Genomic DNA, 18489 nt, shown 5'->3' on the forward strand with positions numbered 1-18489 from the left:
TACTATCAAGAGAAAATGTGTATGAACTCTTTTCCTTTTTATTTAAAAAATTATAAAACTTATGCTCATAGTAAAATTCAGACAATTGAAGGGTAAACATAGAAAAGACCTTTCCTCAGTCCCATCTTGGTATCATTCTAGAAAATATTCTCTCTGGATGGAAGCATAAATTGTTCATTTAAAAAACACATGCCTGTTTCATGGATGCCTTTCCACATGAGCACATTCAGACTTGCTTATTTCTTCTAAGATTAGGTAAGTGACTTAACCAGTTGCCTGTGGATGGACATTTGATTATACACGGCATCTTCACAGGCTGGTGTGCTGAGTGGGAGTGGTAAGGACAGGGAGAGTTTTCACCAACTCAGACTAAACTCTAATGCTGGGAACAGACTTCTGGAAGCATGTGGTATGGCTGGGCTGGGGGGTGGCCTCAAAGGCTCAGGAACTCTACCATGAGAACAAGGTCATTCCTGCGGCAGCCCCGACGAACTAATTAATCACACACTAATGGGGTCTCAGACAAGTAACTGCACATCACTTCTAAGGGCAGGTTAGCTTACACGTAAAAAAGAAAACTGTCATGTCACGTAGAGGAAATAATTGAAGTAAACTCCACAAACAGCAAAATAAAAAGACATGCTTTCAGAACAAGCTCTTCATTTGGTATCAATAAAATGGTTCAAAATAAACCAGAAGACCATGGCAAGTTATGTTGTGTTAATGTTGAAATGTTGTGTTAATGAGGAAATTACCATTTAAATTCAGCAGGTGAAAAGAATTTCAGCTCCCTTGGTAAGGAAGATGAAAAATAGGACCAATTAGAATTTTGGTAATACTGTTACCTTTTCCTTCACGTCTGCATCATGGTGATCAACTAAAGCTCTCATTTTCTGGGCACATTCTTCTCCGTATAACAGGAAAAACAGTGAACCTTTAGGGAAAGTAGGCTGCATAGCTGAACAGCCTTCTTTTTTGCAGCAGTTATTTATATTCTGAAATAGCGTAAGAACCCGAAGAAGGATCTCCTTTGCCACATGGCCATCATAAAGGGAAAGAAATGATGAATCCACCTGAAATAGGAAACAATGACTATTATTTTTTAAATTTTTGAAAATATTTTTCATGTATATTTTCCCACTTGAAAACTACACTGAATACATTTAAAAAAATCTTGTCATAGAAAATTATCCCTAAAATCACCTAACATAAATGTAAACTCTTAATGCACCCCTATACTGTATACCAATGGAAAAAAAGAGTCTTCATAGTTTTAGCTGAAAAATTCTGTTTTCTTAGAGTCCTAGATTGTAGTCATTTGGAAAAACACCCATATCCTTTTTAAGGTCCAAGTTTCCTCACGGGAGCTCATCAACTCCCCAGACATTTGCTGCCCACTGCACACTGTGGGCATGGGCATGGGGCACATGGATGAGGTCACTGTCACAGGTTCCCTCCTTTACAGGAGTTGACGCCTGTTTGCTATCAGTACCGCCTTTGCTTTCTTCAGAACACTTATCACAGCTTTTAGTGATCTTGTTTTGTTACATATTTTTGTCTCTTCTCACAAGCTCCACGAGGACAGGCACCATGCCACACGCGCCCACTGGTGTGTCCTGGCACTCAGCCCGGCATCTGGCACATCCTGGGGACTAGGTAGGTGAAGACTAGTGTTTCAGTGGATGTGAAGATACATGCGAACACAAGTAGGTCAAGTATAGGAGACGTGATGACATACTGGTACCCCAAAATGGACAGGCAGAACGATTATAATTTATATAACAATATGTCAGGGAGAACTTTTCCAAAATGATTTTTAAAAGGAAAATATGTTCATTACAGAAAATTTAGGAAATTCATATATAGGCAAAAAGAACCAAATAAAAAAAAAATCTGTTAACATGTTGAGATAAATCTTTCTAGGCCAAATCTATATATTTGTATACTTATAAAACAAATATGTAAACTACTTACTTGGGCACCAAGTAGTCCTTCTGCCATGGCTGGATTTTCAGATAAATTCACAAGCAGCTTCAAAACTTGAACCTGAAATAAGAATAATACTGGTTTGTTTCAGACCAGTGAGCATGGATTTTCCCTTCCCGGCAATACTGCCCTCTCACTGCAGTCACATTCTAAAGTCCTGCCTGGGCTTCCGGGTCTGGCTCAAATCCTTTGCCCCACAGAGCCCTCTCTGCGTGCATCTTGTGAGGGCCTCTCTCCTCTTCCACACCTGGCACACTCCGGAAGCACTTCTCACACAGCAGGCTTATTTAAACCTTACTTTTTCATGTACATCGTCAGGGAAGAGATCCTGAATGTCTCATTGCCTACCCAACCCCCAACCCATGGTAATAAACTTAACATCTGTTACATAAATGAGCTTTATTATGATTACTGGTAAGTGAAATACGATCTTTGGAACAAAAAGAGAATCTCTCAAAGCTTGATTTATTTCTATTTAAAGTATGAAAATCTTGGAGCAGTTCAGTTACCAAGACTAGATAAAAATATGGCCCTTTTCTTTTTAGTAGGTTACTATGAACCTTTGAGCTGATCTTTTTTTATATGAAAAATATGTTAAAATCTTTCAAATAGGCAGTGATAAAAATAATCAGCAAACAAATGTTAACTTCTAGCAGACTAGCTAGAATATCGGCATTCCCATCACTTATAACTGGTCAGTATAGTAGACCCCCTATCTGCAAGGGATACATTCCAAGACCCCCAGCACATGCCTAAAATCATGGACAGTATCAAACCCTATATATACTATGTTTTTTCCTACACATACATACCTAGGATAGTTTAATTTACAAATTAGGCAAAGTAATAGATTATCAATAGTTAATAGAATTCCAGTAATGTGCTATAACAAGTGAATGTGATCTCTCAACATATCGTTCGAATTTTAGTATTTGTGAAGTGAGCACTCTCAGAGGATATTGTTCTGTGCTCATCCTTATTTTTTTAATGTTTATTTTTGAGAGAGAAAGAGAGCAAGTGCAAGTGGGGAAGGAGCAGAGGGAGAATCCCACTGACAGTGCAGAGCCTGATGTGGGGCTCGAACTCACGAACCATGAGATCATGACCCGAGCCAAAGTCAAGAGTCAGATGCTTAACTGAGCGAGCCACCCAGGTGCCCCTCACCCTTCTTATGAGGTAAGGTGACAAAATGAAGTGAGGTGAATGACACAGGCATTTTGATTATTTGGCTACTAGTGACGTTCTGATGGTAAGTCAGAAGGATCATCCACGTCCCAAATGTGGTTGACAGCAGATAACGAACTACGGAAAGTGAAACCACAGATAAGGGGGGACTACTGTAAAAACATCATCAAATACAATTCCTATTTATAAACAACAGTCATATAAAGCTATACTTTGTAAAAGACACCTGAAATTACACAAAGTGAGGAGTGGGGAGTGGCGAAGGTGCTCCCCACCAGACCTGGGAGGGAACTTATATCTTTATTTGAGAAGACTTTTTTTTTTTTTTTGAGAGCACAAGCCAGGGAGGGGAGAGCAAGGGGGACAGAGGATCTGAAGTGGGCTCTGCGCTGACAACAGCGAGCCAGATGTGGGGCCTGAACTCATGAACCATGAGAGATCAACACCTGAGCTGAAGTCGGAAGCTTAACCAACTGAGCCACCCAGGAGCCCAGGAGACTTTTTTTTTTTTTTTTTTTTACATAGGCACTCTGTGTTTCTATAGAACATTTTGAAAAAGTGATAGAAAAGAAAGCACAAAGGAAAAGGAAATTCACCCATATTTCCGTGACTAGAAACAATCACTATTAAGTTTTGGTATTTTCTTTCTGGTCTTTTTATATACCTATCCTATCTATGCACATATTCCTTTGATTATGTTGTACATACTAATTTGTTAAAGAGGATAAAACGGTTTGCTTAATTTTATTTATCAACTATTTAAAAAATTTTTAAATGTTTATTTTGAAAGAGAGAGAGAGAATCCCAGGCAGGCTCCATGCTCAGCGTGGAGCCTGATCCCCCAACTGCAGACGACTGAGGCACCCAGGCGCCCCCACCACTGTGCTTTTATAAAAGACCTACATAATTAGTACCTGTTTCTCTATCCAAAAGAAATCCAAAGAGGATTTTCGCTTTTACAAAAAAAAAAGGCAAAAAATGAAAACAGGGTTGGGTGCTTGTTTTGCAGCCAGCATTAGTGGGGGCATCATGCACCCCGGAGCTCCTCTCGGCATCTCAGCATCAAGCAGCCATAGCTTTGAACTGTGCCTGTGAGCATCTGCGCTTTATCTTGATTTATTTTGTGCATCTGTGAGCAAGATTTGTTCCACGCTATCAGAAAAGCCTGAGAGAGGTTTTTTTCTTGGGTCTGGGACCACTCAAAACTTTTTCCATATGAATTAATGCTAAGTGCTGCTTCGCGTCATGCCATTTTGGCTTATGAAAAGATTTACAGGAATGCCCTACTTTCAGATAGCAGGGGAGACCTGTGTTTGTATTTTGGTTTGAACCATGTTAAGCTCTTTCTCTTATCACGTGTGCCCTCTTGTGGTGACTCCATGACATTTCTTTCAAGCCATTAGTTCTTTGCTCTCACTGGAGATTTAACAAACACAGGGTTTATTTATGTTAATCTTCCATTACTTATACTTGGTTAGGAATCACTGCTGTACCCAAAAGATTATTATAGGATGGTCAGACCTCTTATTAAAAATAAGATTTCTAGGGGCGCTTGGGTGGCTCAAGCGGAGCAGCACTCTTGATCTTGGCTCAGGTCATGCCCCTGCATTAGGCTCCATGCTGAGAGTGTGGAGCCTGCTTAAGATTCTCTCTGTCTCCCCACCCCTCTCCCCCACTCATGTGCTCTCTCTAAAAAATAAATGAGAAAAAAATTAAGTAAAAGATTTCTAAAAATAAGTTTTCATTTTGGTGGTTATTTACTAAGAAAATACCTAAAACGGGTACATTTTCTCACAAGTGGATTATTGTCCATTAGCAGCTCATTTGTAAGTTGGAACTTTGCATTCACTTTTTATGGAAAAATGATGTTATAATTGGGGTCAGGTTCCCAGACAGACCAAAAAAGCAAATTTTCTATCCCAGAAATGCTGTACTAGGCAATGGAATGGAAAAACAAAACAAAAATAGAACATACTATTGTGGTGTGAGTCACCTTCTAAAAAAGTCATAAAGTATATTAAAACACAGACCATGTCTGAGACAGATCCATACAGCCCCAAGGCCAGACTCGCCTGGCTTGAAACTCAGCGTTTCTCCTGAGGTTTTGGGTAAAGCAGCTGCAGACTGGGGAGAGGAGATCTGTCCTATATTTGTGATGCTACTGGGAACAGGGAAGGGTTTCCATGGCGCCTCAGAGGCTGGAAGTTACCTTGCTCCCCTGGGGAAAGAGATGTCGATGGGTGCTTATGTTTTGGAAACTGCGTATGAATGGAGCATACTGCAAAAATACTGCTAATAAGATTATTACATTTAATGTTCAGTGCCTTTGGTAAATCTTAGACCAGATCCAAATAAGTCTGGCTACTGGCAATGTGGAAAGTCTGGAACAAATTTTAAAAGGACTGTAGTGAGGCTCTCCTCATCACATTTGATAACCTCAGACATAAGGGTTATGATGATGTTGAATATTTGAGGTATGGCTTCAGTGATGTTGAATATTTGGGGTATGGCTTCACGTTTAGTCCTTCTAAAATGCTCATGTTTTTCTTTCAACCGTGCCAGAGAACATTGACCAATATAGTAAAACGCTGATGAATGACCGACCCAACTAATTGGAACCTTTGATTAGTCTACCTTCTGTTTTTATGCTGTTTCTCAAAGAATGGCACTTGAGAAAAATGCCCACTAATATGAGGGGTTTACTCAAGTTACTTTCATGGGGTGTTTCCTGAGATCCTACTTAATTCAGGTTAGTCTCTGTTACCTCCTACCATCTATACAACTGGTCAAAATCAAGCACCGAGACATCTATTACTAATTTAAAAGTGGTTTTCAAAAGATTTTTCAGCAAATAATGTCTAAATCAAAAAAATGTTTCTAACCCCAGGCTAAGCAAAAATTCAATCAACCAGCATTAACTCAGAGACTCATTTTACTCAATTATGTATAATTATACCTGGTGGTGGGGGGAGCCACCCATGTCACCTCAGTAAAAGGCAAACTGGTTTTCAGAAAATCAAACAAATGTCAATCTATGGATAAGTGAAATAACAGATTTTCACAAATTAATTTTAAAATTGAATATTTGGGGATAAACATAATTAACTTTCTTGGGTCCATGAAAAGCCTTTTAATAAACTTTCAATTCCAGGGACGCCTGGGTGGCTCAGTCAGTTAAGTGTCTGACTTCGTCTCAGGTCATGATCTCGCAGCTCATGGTTTCAAGCCCCGCATTGGGCTCTGTGCTGACAGCTCAGAGCCTGCAGCCTGCTTTGGATTCTGTGTCTCCCTCTCTCTCTGCCTCTCCCCCGCTTGCACTCTGTCTCTCTCTCAAAACTAAACAAACTTAAAAAAAAATAAAAATAAAAAACTTTCAATCCGAGTCTTAATAAACTTGATGCAATAGTTCCTTGCACTTCCAAGTCATAACCGTTTCATTCGTACCTTGGTACTTCCGTTTCCTGTAAGCAACACATGGAACAGGTCTGTGATGTAATTGTGAAGCATGTGCTGGTGGTCGTTTGTAACTGTCATGTTTGTTAACAATCTCAGTCCAGCCAGCTGCACAGCAGAGTCCAGGGGACCAGAGAGGACATCCTTACAAACTTGATTGATGTATACCTAGGGGGAAAGAAGTGAGCATCTTAATTCTCCAAAAGTCTGTCTGTTAAATAGTAACTTTTCTGCCCAGTGGAGCAGGGCAGTTGTTCAGGATGAGACTGGCTCCTCAGAAAAGACATTTCTATCCAGCCCTTGAACTTGGGCAACTTTTTTGATTTTTAAAGCTACCTTGGGGTAGCTTTTTTGTTAATGCCAGGCAATGTGCGAGCATTTTACAAATATACCTGACTTAATCCAGAAGAGGATGGCCATTTTACAGATAAGGACAAGTCCTCAAGGAACTTGGATCCCCAGCCCAATATCAAGCCAGCTGGTAGGGGAGCAATGTCCAATTCCAGAGACCATGCTCTCAACACCAGTGGTCTCTCAATTATTGGGGGCCTCCCAACTCAGTCTACCTTTCTGTGTTAACTGGTCTAGGCACACTAGGACCAAGGAGGAAGACATGTCTGGCCATTTGGCATCAAGGTAAGTATCTTAACAACAGGACCCTATCCTTACGAAGTAAAGAATAGAGGAAACAGTGAAAGAATTTTTCTCTAAGGTTAGTTCTATCAAAAGGAGAGGGAAAACTCTTTGGCCCAGTTTTCTTATTTACCTAGTTTATGCATACGAATTCCTCCTTCCTGATACTGTTAACTGCCACTGGCAAAACAAAATGCAAACAGTACAGGAGTACTATTTCACACGTGACAGAATTGAACCCACCGGTGATGGAAAGTTTTCTGAAACTGTTTTCTATTTCTGGCCAGGATCTTTCCAGCTTGGAAAAACTAGGTCTCACAGATAATTACTATTCACTTAACTAAAAACTCCACCAGAAGTTCTAACTGCTAAAGAAAAAAAAATTCCTAATATGAAATGCTAAGAAATTATCAATTGTCCCATAAGCCAATTCTAAGTTTTTTAAAAAACCGAAGGTATCCATGGTACCATAGAAACTAGAGTAATGGCAGTAAAGTAAAGAGAGACTAGATTTTTAGTCTTGTTTCAGATCTGATATAAGTCACCTGGCTCTCTTTGGCCAGAATTTCATCACATACCTACCCATCCTTAGAAAAAAAAAGGGGGGGGACATTTCTTTAGCTCTTTATAAATCATATATCTTCATAAGAGGCTGATGTCTTTCAAAGCATTTCCTAAAATGCATTGAGCATTTTTCTTTTTTTTAATGTTTATTTATTTTTGAGAGAGACAGTGCACAAGCAGGGAAGGGGCAGAGAGAGAGACAAGGAATCTGAAGTAGGCTCCAGGCTCTGAGCATAGAGCCTGACCTGGGGCTCAGACTTGTGAACCACAAGATCATGACCTCACCCGAAGTCAGATGCTTAACCAACTGAGCCACCCAGGTGCCCCAATATTATTTTCTCTGAGTCTTTTCACCGGTTCAATTTTAGCAACAAGATCACCAGATGGGCCACCTTGGTTATTCCTGGAGCTGTGCCCACCTCCCCTTGCTCCTTTCTCTTGGAATTCCCTCCCTCCCCAACTCTGCTTCTAGAAACCAGACATTCTTCAGAGCCAGGTTGTACTCTACCTTTTACAAAACTTTTGGATGAGATCTCGTCCTTCTATGTACTCAACAATGTTTTACTTACATTTTTCCTTTAAGTACTTCATGTTCTGCCCTGCATCATGCCTGTTTATGGAGTTGCCTTCTCTCTCCTAGCTTTCTTAAAACAAGAGTTAATTGTGTTCATTTCTAAACTCTGTACCACAAAGCAGGAGCTCAATGAATGCAGAAAAAACAGAAGTTTCTAATTTATTTTATCTTTCTGCTGATATTATCAGACTCTGAACAGTTTCCTTTACCACACTTGGATTAAAACGAACCCCAGGAGTGCCTGGGTGGCCCAGCTGGTTGAGCGTCTGACTTCAGCTCAGGTCATGATCTCACAGCTCGTGAGTTCAAGCCCCACGTCGGGCTCTGGTGCTGACAGCTTGGAGCCTGGAGCCTGCTTCGGATTCTGTGTCTCCCTCTCTCTCTGCCCCTAACGCACTAGCATTCTGTCTCTCAAAAATAAATAAACATAAAAAAAAAAAAAAAAAACGAACCCCAAACTCAAAAGCATAAGGCACCTCTTACTGCCTGGTTCAGATTCCTCCTTCCTCTGCCTTATTCTCCATAAAAAATTGGCAGAGGACCTGAATACATATTTTTCCAAAAGATACACATATGGTCAATAGATAAATGAAAAGATGCTCAATATCACTAATCTTCTGGGAAATCACTAATCTTCTGGGAAATACAAATCAAAACCACAGTGAGGTCATATCTCATACCCAGAATGGCTACTGTCAAAAAAAAATGTCTTGGCAAGGATGTGGAGAAAAGGGAATCCTGTGCACTGCTGGTGGGAATGTAAATGGTACAGCCACTATGGAACGCAGTATGGAGAGTCCTCCAAATATTAAATATACAACCACCATACGATCTAGCAATTCCAGTTCTGGGCATTTATCTGAAAACGGCAAAAAGAATAATTTGAAAAGACATATGTACCCACTATGTTCACTGCAGCATTATTCTTAACAGCCAAGACACAGAAATAACCTGTGGTGACAGGTGAATGAATAAAGCACATGTGGTCTATATACAATCGAATATTATTCAGCCATAAAAAGGAAGGAAATCCTGCCATTAGCAACCAATGGATAGACCTTGAGAACATTATGCTAAGTGACATGACAGAAAAAGACAAATACTGAAGGTATCTTTTATATGTAGAATCTAAAAAAGCTGAACTCACAGAATTAGAGTAGCGTGGTGGTTGCCAGGGGCTAAGGGATGAAGGAAATGGGGAGATTTTGGTCAAAAGGCACAAGCTTCTAGGTATAAGACGAGTAAGTTCTGGGAGCTGATGGATAACAGGGTGACTATGCTGTATTATATACTTGAAAGGTGCTGAGAGAGTAGATCTTAAATGTTCTCACCACACACACACACAAAAGGTAATTATGTGAAGTGATGGAGGTCCTAGGTAACACCATAGAAGACTCACACATTTGTGATTTCAGCTAACTTACCTTTATCTTCACTTGATTTTCAACATTCACACTCAGGTTATTCAGTGCATTTAAAGCCTTCTCTTTAATACTGTGGTTGGGATTGTTGATTTTGCTTCCAATGATTGGAATACCACCCAATTCACGAATAATGACCTAAGAGGGAAAAAAACGAGGACCATCACTTCAATATGCACCCCCTTCATCAAACTTTTTGCATCTACAAATACAAATAAAAATTAATGACCCTTTGGGAATACCTTTCCTATGCACAATCTGTATTTCTTATTTTACTTATTTATTTATTGTTGAGAGAGAGTGAGACAGAGGGTCCAAAGCAGGCTCTGTGCTGAGAGCAAAGAGCCCAGTGCAGGGCTCAAACCCACGAACCGCGAGATCACAACCTGAGCTGAAGTCGGAATCTTAACTGACTGAACCACCCAGGTACCCTTGTAATTCTTATTTAAAAAAAAAATTATTAAATTTTATTAAAATTAAATTTCCATAAGTTTATAGGTAAGAAAATAGATTGGAAATAAATTACGATACATAGTTATTTAAAAACTAGAGCTTGGAGATATACAATGAAGATTTGCAGAGCTACTTAAATGATCTCAAAGCAATTTACAAATGATTTTCCTCTGAAATAAGTTCTGGGACTTTCCTATTATAGGCAAATTTGGAAAAGTGTTATGCTTTGCTAAACTGTATTCTTTGGAACACAAATCCCTCAAGATATTAATAGATGTTCCATTAAGAAAAAAAAAGGTTTCGGGGCGCCTGGGTGGCGCAGTCGGTTAAGCGTCCGACTTCAGCCAGGTCACGATCTCGCGGTCCGTGAGTTCGAGCCCCGCGTCAGGCTCTGGGCTGATGGCTCGGAGCCTGGAGCCTGTTTCCGATTCTGTGTCTCCCTCTCTCTCTGCGCCTCCCCCGTTCATGCTATGTCTCTCTCTGTCCCAAAAATAAATAAAAAAAGTTGGAAAAAAAAAAAATTAAAAAAAAAAAAAAAAAGAAAAAAAAAGGTTTCATGGTTAATTTTGAGAAACTCTGTGTATATTAAGTGCAAACATTTCTTTATTGTGAAGCATTCATATATTCATCATGTGCACTGGGAATCTCCAAGAGGGACCATTCAATATAGCATTTCCATGAACTGTACACAAAATAGAGGGAAGAGTGGGGTCAGAGGAAACACCTGTCAACACCTGGAAGACTTGGGAGTTCCACGCAATTTGGGAAATGATACCCAAATTTCTGAAGAAATAATAATCTGGGGGATTTCTCACCATCAGTTGCAACACTATGCTACTACTATGCGCCTTTGTCCTCAACATTAAAAGATGCATTAACTGCTTCTATTCTTACAAGAAAAGTAAGCTGAACATTACTCCTGTTGGGCCAAAACATGCCCTTCTATGAGAAAAAGAACAAAAGAGTATCTTGCCATCATCCATTTTTTACCAACAGCCCCAAGCCCTACTCTACTGTCCAGAGTGGGCTCAGCACTGGGAGAAAAAGAAACCCCCTGTGCAATCCAGGTTCTTCCCAAAGAACTGCGATTACTAGAAAACAGATTTTTGTTTGTTTGTTTTAACTATCCTACTAAAGTAGATGAAGGCACTGTAATTTACGACCAGGGGCACCAACTTCCATTAGCCAAGAAAACACTCGTTCAAGCAGTGGCTACAGACACACTCTTCAAGCTACAGTTTGTTTCAGAGAGATATGAAACAATGGCATCAGAAACAGCACTATATAGGCATGCTAATAGTCACCATCTGTTGTTTTTGTTTGTGTGACGCTCCCCCCTGCCCGGGGGGCAGACAGAGCACCTCTTTTCTCCCATTTAGCCTCCGATGGGACGGCTGGGCGAACGTGCTCACACCCACCACATCCATCCCCTGCTGTCTGGCCGTGAGATGCTCACGTGAGTCAAGCCTTGCTACCCATGGCCCGGGGAGCCTTATTAGCACAGCACCTGACCCTGGCTGAGCAATTCCACCTTTCAGGGATGGAGGCTTGGGTGGCCAGTGGCTTTCTTTCCATCCTGTGAAGAAAACTTTTTTGTGGCCAAAGAGGTAAAAAACCAATATACAAAAAGAAGCAGGGATAAGCACAGCCAAAAGATGGAGGGAGGGAGAGCTCTGATAATGCATTCCGGAACCTTAAACATTTCCACTTGTGCCTGAAGCCAGTGCTATTCTTGGATGTCCAAGTTAACTGAGCTCAGTGTTTTCCTTTTTGGTTTAAAATAATTTAAGCTGGGGGCGCCTGGGTGGCTCAGTCATTTGAACGTCCCACTTTGGCTCAGGTCATGATCTCATGGTTCGTGGGTTCGAGCCCCGTGTCAGGCTCTGTGCTAACAACTCAGCCTGGACCCTGCTTCGGATTCTGTGTCTCCCTCTCTCTCTGTCCCTCCCCCACTCATGCTGTCTCAGTCTCTCTCTCTCTCAAAAATAAATAAATATTAAAAAATTTTTTTAAATAATTTAAGCTGGGTTCTGTCACTTGCAACTGAAAGAATATGAGTAATCAACAAATATTTTTATATCTCCCTATAAATCTCAAAAGTTTTACAGTAAACCTTATCATGCTGGAAAAAACTTGACTGAAATAGAGTGTAAATTCAACATAGTTTTCATGACAAAGTTAATGAAAGGCATTAGTTAAAAACCATTCCAATTTTTTTTTTTTTTTTTTTTTTACTTTTTCTCCGTGGCAGTAATAGAGAGAAGGTAACATTCAAATTGAGCTAGAGAGACTTAGTGTTACCAAGTCGCTATTGGTAGAAGGTAACATTGGTTAGTGGTTGTTAGCAATCAAGGGCCCACCTGCATCAGAACCACCCCCACAAGACTTACATATAATAGAAGGCATGTACTTCAATGTTAGATGTTTTCACTTTTCAACTACAACAAGGTTGAGTTTCAAATAATTTAAAAAGCCATGCAATACTAAATGTGGTGTAGATAACATTTATCTACTAACCAATGTGATGCCTGTGATGAACTTCAAGGGGACCTCAAATCCCAGTAACACTATGTCACTATTAGGATGTGCTTTTCAGGAGCAAACATTATGCTGTAGGGATACATCCCCACACCGTATATATGAGGAAAGTGAGGCTCTGGGATTAAGTACCTTATCAGGGTCACAATTACTGCTAGGGTGTAAGAATGGGAGGCACCCATTCTGAGACTAGATACTTACTTGGTTAGCTGAAAAGGCTGCATTGTTACCCAGAGTGACCAAAGCTCTTTCGATAATTATAGGATCATCAGTGGACTCAAGCAGGTAGAGGAGTTTCTGAAGCTGGTCAACATTTAGTATATCATCGTATGAACCATCGGTTAAATCTTCTGCAGAAGAACAAGGTTATTTAAAACTCTTTAAAATCAATAGGAGATTAAAGGATTTTTATTTTTATTATTTTGAGAAAGAAGAAAGTGAGGGGAGGGAGGGAGGGAGGGAGGGAATCTTAAGCAGGCTCCATGCCCAGTGTGGAGCCTGACATGGGGCTCAATCCCACAACCCTGGGATCATGATCCGAGACAAAATCAAGAGTCAGATGCCTAACCGACTGAAACCCCCTCCCCCCAAGTGCCCCTAGATAATATTTTTAAACAATATTGAATGCATACTCTGATGCCAGGCACAGTTTTAAGCATGTCATCTACTTTATCTCATTTAATGTTCCAGTAACCTTTGGAAGAAGATACCATTATAATTCTCAATTTACAGATGGTAAACTGAGGCTTACAGACATTAAGAAATTAGCCAACGGTCACTTGGTATTTCTTTCTTAGTAAGGCACTGCATGCTGAAACATTTTCTACTTCCTTTAAAAATCAGGTACACCTGTCCAATGGAACACTTGCCTAGAGGCATAGATTATTGAAGGAAAAGGGTTTGCATTAAGCAGATGTTTTCTGATCACAATTTTAAGAATACCTCAGGCTGGAGACAAAGTTATGGGAGTAAGCCAATCATGCTGCTAGTGCGGCATTTTTGTTTGGTTGGGATTCTAGATGCTAGAATAACAGTCTTGCTGGGGACAAGGACAAAAGCAAAGCTCTTGTTTTGAGTAGAGCTAGAGCAGCTGAATACTGGATCTGGTCAGTGACTTTTAGAATTTATCGCTCTATCTTAAAAGAAACCCACAACTATATTTACAGAAATTACCACAGGAAGAATAGAAACCATTTTATAACACCATCATTGTGTGTTCGTTCCTGAAAAATGAACCTATGATTACAGGTTAGACAGTAGACATGTCCACAATTCACTGCCAGGGGAGGGGCAGCCTACAATAGTTGCTATATGATGTCATATCTGTGCCTTTAAAAAAATATATTTATTTTGAAAGAGAAAGAGAGGGAGACAGAGGATCCAAAGCAGCCTCTATGCTGATAGGACAGAGCCCGATGCGGGGCTTGAACTCATGAACTATGAGATCATGACCGGAGCAGAAGTTGGAAGCTTAACTGAGCCACCCAGAAGCCCCTGTGCCTTTTCGTTTTTAAAATAGATACCAAATTATTAAAGATGGTTATCTTTGGGTGTTGGATTTTGAATGACTTGTTTTCTATCCTGTGCTTAGGAATACTTTTTTTTCTTTTTCGCAATAAATATGTATCACTCCTGTAATGTAAATTAAGTACAGTAAAACCTTGGATTGCAAGTAACTTGTTCTGAGAGTGTTCTGCAAGATGAGCAAACATTTCTAATACATTCTAACTTGATAAAAGAGCAATGTCTTGCAATGCAAGCAGTGTGTGATGCCGAATGTCACATGATCACAACTGAGCCAATGGTGTTCTCTGTCTCTCACTGCAGGATTGTGGGTGATCATCTCCCATGTTCAGATGCTCAGCCTCAGGCTGCGGTGTTTGGCAGAAATCAGTGAATTTTCAGAACACTGGAAGGTGCTCACAACTGGCACTAGTGTATTTTTTGTCGCTTCAAAGCGCCTGTGGACAGTCCTTCACTTTTCTGTATTAAGAGTAAGCTTAGGAATGCTTGCTTCATTCTAGGTCAGGCTGCCTGCAGATGTAGACCCTGTCCTCTGCTGCCTTACATTGCCGGTTACATTAAATACAGTATATGACCAGAGTTTATTAATACTGTACTATAGTCAACATCCATGCGAGCGTATACAATGGCCCCATGCAGAAAAATGTCAGAAAAAAGGTGGTAAGGAGATGATTACTTTTGAAGAAGGAAATCTCACACTGGGAAGTATGAAGGAGGTGTGCAAGTGGCCAAAATTCAAGAAGTCAAAATTCAAGAGGTGGCCGAGATTTTATAAGAAGCCGATGTCTGCATCTCGTCTGCAGAGGAGGAGGAGGAGAAAGAGGCAGAGGAATCCCTCACTTCAAATGCAATTAGGGAGATATGTCAAATGTGGGAAACTGCAAAATTTTGTAGAAAATCACCACCCAAATAAGGCTGTAGCAGTGTGAGCAATGAATCTGTTTAATGACAGTGCAATGTCACATTTCCGCAAAATCCTCAAAAGGAGGCAAAAGCAAGTGTCATTGGCTAGGTTCCTTGTTAAAGTTGCATGAAAAAAGGATTCTACAGAGCCAGTAGACAGCAGTGACTCTGTTAGTGATCATGAAACTCATTCTCCACAGTAATCCTCCTCTCATCTCCCTCACACCAGCCACGAAGGTTGTCAAAGGTAAGTGCAGGTTAATTAATTTATTTTTCTTTATATTTTGTATTTTATTATTTTGCATTATATTACAGTTTTGTAATCATTTTTATATGAATATCTTTCGGTTGTGGAATGAATCATCTGAGTTTCCATTATTCCTTATGGGCAAATTCTCTTTGATATACAAATGCTTTGGATAAAAGCATGTTTCCAGAACGAATTATGCTCTCAAACCAAGGTTTTATATACTGTATAATGTCACATATATAGAATCTAAAAACAAACAAAAAATGAGTTAATCAATAGAGATTGGGGTTGCTGGAGGCAGGCGAAGGGGGAGTGTAAAATGGATGAAGGTGGTCAGAGTACAAACTGAGTTTAAGATAAATCAGTCTTAGGCATGTAATGTACAGCTTGGTGACTACAGTTAGCAATACTGTATCGTATATTTGAAAGTTGCTAAGAGAGTACATCTTAAAAGTTCTCATCTCAACAAAAAAATCTGTAACTTTTTGAGGTGAGAGATGTTAACTAAACTTACTGTGATTGTTCGGCAATATGTACAAATACATAAATCAAATACATCAAATTGAATCAAATATATATACCATATATTTGATATCAAATACATACATATCAAATCATTATACTGTATACCTATCACTAGTACAAAGTTACATGTGAATTATATCTCAATTAAAACAAAAAAGATCATCTTCTGAAATCTAAGGTTGATGCTAAAAAAATGGGTACTTCTCAAGTCTTCTTCAAAAATAAAGGTGAGTAGCTTCAGGAAGAAGGGGCCATGAGCAACTTATTTTGTAAATTGCCTGACCTAAGGTAATGGTGACTTTGGAAACTGGTAAAATTAAGTTTAAAAGTAACACTATCCACGTTTACCAGGTTAAGAAGGTATCTGAAGTCCAGGCCACCAGACCAATTACCTATATGGAAATCTCTCAAGGACAACAAATTAGGCTGTAAGTAAAGGTAAATAAAGATCTTTAAAAAAAAATTGTTTTCCTTTGTGCCAAAAGGAACTACACTTTCCCTCTATTCTGTTTTCTTAAGAGTGTTTCCTTGAGCAAAGTGGTAAAGCTGACCCTGGAACAAGGCAGGCGCTAGGAATGCCAATGCCTGAGAAGTTGAAAATCCATGTATAACTTTGGACTCCCCAAAACTTAACTACTAACAACCTGCCATTAACTGGAAGCCTTACCGAAAACAGTCATTTAACATATATTCTGTATGCTCTAGGTCTTATATGCTGTATTCTCATAATAAAGAAAATCATAAGAAAAATACATTTTCAGAATTGTACATATATTTACTGAAGAAAATCTGCTTGTAAGTAAACCTGCACAGTTCAAACCCTGGTTGTTCAAGAGTCAGCTATAACTGTAAATCCTCTGTCTCTTTGACATAAATGAACATCTTTTTAAAGGCTAAGTAACCCTCTTGTCAGTTTACAATGCAACAAAGTGTTTCTTAGAGGCTTTGGGACTATCTGTTTGAAATGTAAGCATCAAGAAAGATGAAGCCCTGATCTCTGAGTTTAGCCTTGGCACCTAGCTCCCTGTTGTCACCTCTTGTTTATCCTAAAGATACTGAGAAGTCTTATTTTTCCTCTGGATAAAGGCAATTAGCTAACACAAATAGCCACCTCAATTACTAGTGAATATACGATGAACTATGTGTAGCAAATGGTGTTGTCAAGTCCGCTTAAGGACATGTTAATCTTGCCAACAGGCAGGTAATATGAAATAGATTTTTATCTGCCTGGGTACATAAAAGAGTGAGCACTCTTTTTCAATCCCATTAGCAGATTGCCTGTGACGACTCGGCAATCTAGTTTAATGCTTATTCAACAATAAAACTCTTTAGTTCTTTTGTCTATTTGTAGAGAGGAATTTCTTAGTTGGTAGTTTTACTTTTAATTATTTCTGTAACAGCGTCCATGACCTGAAATATTCCTCCAGAACACTCAGCAAATCCTCAGAATCCCGAATGCACCAATCAACTTTTGGATGGCAATTTAACCACACACTTTGTTCACCAGGAGGGTACCCTCCCATGCAGACAACTGTTTCAACTGATATATACACCTGTGTCTGTACTTCCAGGATCTCTCTGCAACTTTGTGTATGAACCAGTGACATCAAGGTACCTCCCCTCGGAGGCTGGGCCGAATGCAGGCAGAGATAATCCTCAAGGGTTCCTTCTTCCAGGGCAAGTCCAAGCACAATTTCATCATCTACCGCTCCAAGGCCAGCAAAACCCGGGCCACAGTAGGGACAATCCCTTTGGTAACACAGAGTCCGGGAGCAAGCTTTAACGTGAGGAATAATCGACATGCTTTTGAGAAACCTAATCAACCCTCCGCTGTGACGCCGCACTCAAGCAGGAAAATCGGGGCAACTTTTCATCCCACGATTTTGAACCAAATGGAGGCAAGGGGCGGCTCAGAACCCTACCCGCACCCAGTCAAGCGGACGATCCGCCCTCTGCACCTGCGGTTCTCGACCTTGTACTTCTCACGAATCTCCCTCCCGCTCTCCCTCCTCCAGCTCGGCTCCTTTCTCTGCAAGCACGGGAGAGCCACGAGCGCCAGCAGTCTTCAACCCGCACCCTCGGGATAACACCGAGGCCCCGCCGGCCGTCCCCGGCCACCTGCTGGGCACCCCTGCGGCCTCACCTGCGGAGCGCGAGGGACGCAGCCTAAGCCCGCGGTCGCCTTGCCGCTGGCCCCGCGTGAGCTTGTAAATGCAGTAGCAGGCGCCGGCCCCGAGGACCAGGCCCGCCGCCACCCAGCCCACGTGCCGGGAGCGGCCCATGCTACAGCTGGGGCTGAGGCGCAGCGCTGGGCCTGGCGCAGGAGGCTCCGAAGCAAGCGGGTCGCGCCGCCACCCCAGCGCCAGCCGAAGGACGAGAAAGGAAATGGGGCTTGAGCTCCGCCTCCCGGAAACGGCCCTGCTAAAATAGTAAAACCGCCCACTCCGGCCCCGAAGCGTCCAGGCCGCTCGGCAGAGGAG

General features: G+C 40.8%; 1 protein-coding gene across 1 annotated transcript; it reads right to left on the minus strand.

Annotated features, from left to right (window-relative positions):
• Positions 1 to 16: 16 nt before the first annotated feature.
• On the minus strand, positions 17 to 18469 carry ARMC10 (armadillo repeat containing 10). The gene is made up of 6 exons (XM_060632312.3): positions 18153 to 18469; positions 13009 to 13157; positions 9820 to 9954; positions 6616 to 6792; positions 1975 to 2046; positions 17 to 1073 (listed from the first exon to the last, which is right to left on the minus strand). Exons 1-6 carry the CDS (start codon positions 18289 to 18291, stop codon positions 822 to 824), a joined length of 924 nt encoding a protein of 307 aa, XP_060488295.1. The 5' UTR covers positions 18292 to 18469; the 3' UTR covers positions 17 to 821.
• Positions 18470 to 18489: the final 20 nt, after the last annotated feature.

This window comes from Panthera onca, chromosome A2 (genome assembly GCF_046562875.1).
Source record: "Panthera onca isolate mPanOnc1 chromosome A2, mPanOnc1 haplotype 2, whole genome shotgun sequence".
NCBI lineage: Eukaryota > Metazoa > Chordata > Mammalia > Carnivora > Felidae > Panthera > Panthera onca.

Excerpts from the sequence above, each read along its gene's own strand:
- ARMC10 (XM_060632312.3), bottom strand. The coding sequence starts at position 18,291 with ATGGGCCGCTCCCGGCACGTGGGCTGGGTGGCGGCGGGCCTGGTCCTC. Across the intron at positions 9,955-13,008 it reads CAGCCTTTTCAGCTAACCAA|GTCATTATTCGTGAATTGGG; the intron begins GTAAGTATCTAG and ends TTTCCCTCTTAG. Across the intron at positions 2,047-6,615 it reads CAGGAAACGGAAGTACCAAG|GTTCAAGTTTTGAAGCTGCT; the intron begins GTACGAATGAAA and ends TTCTTATTTCAG.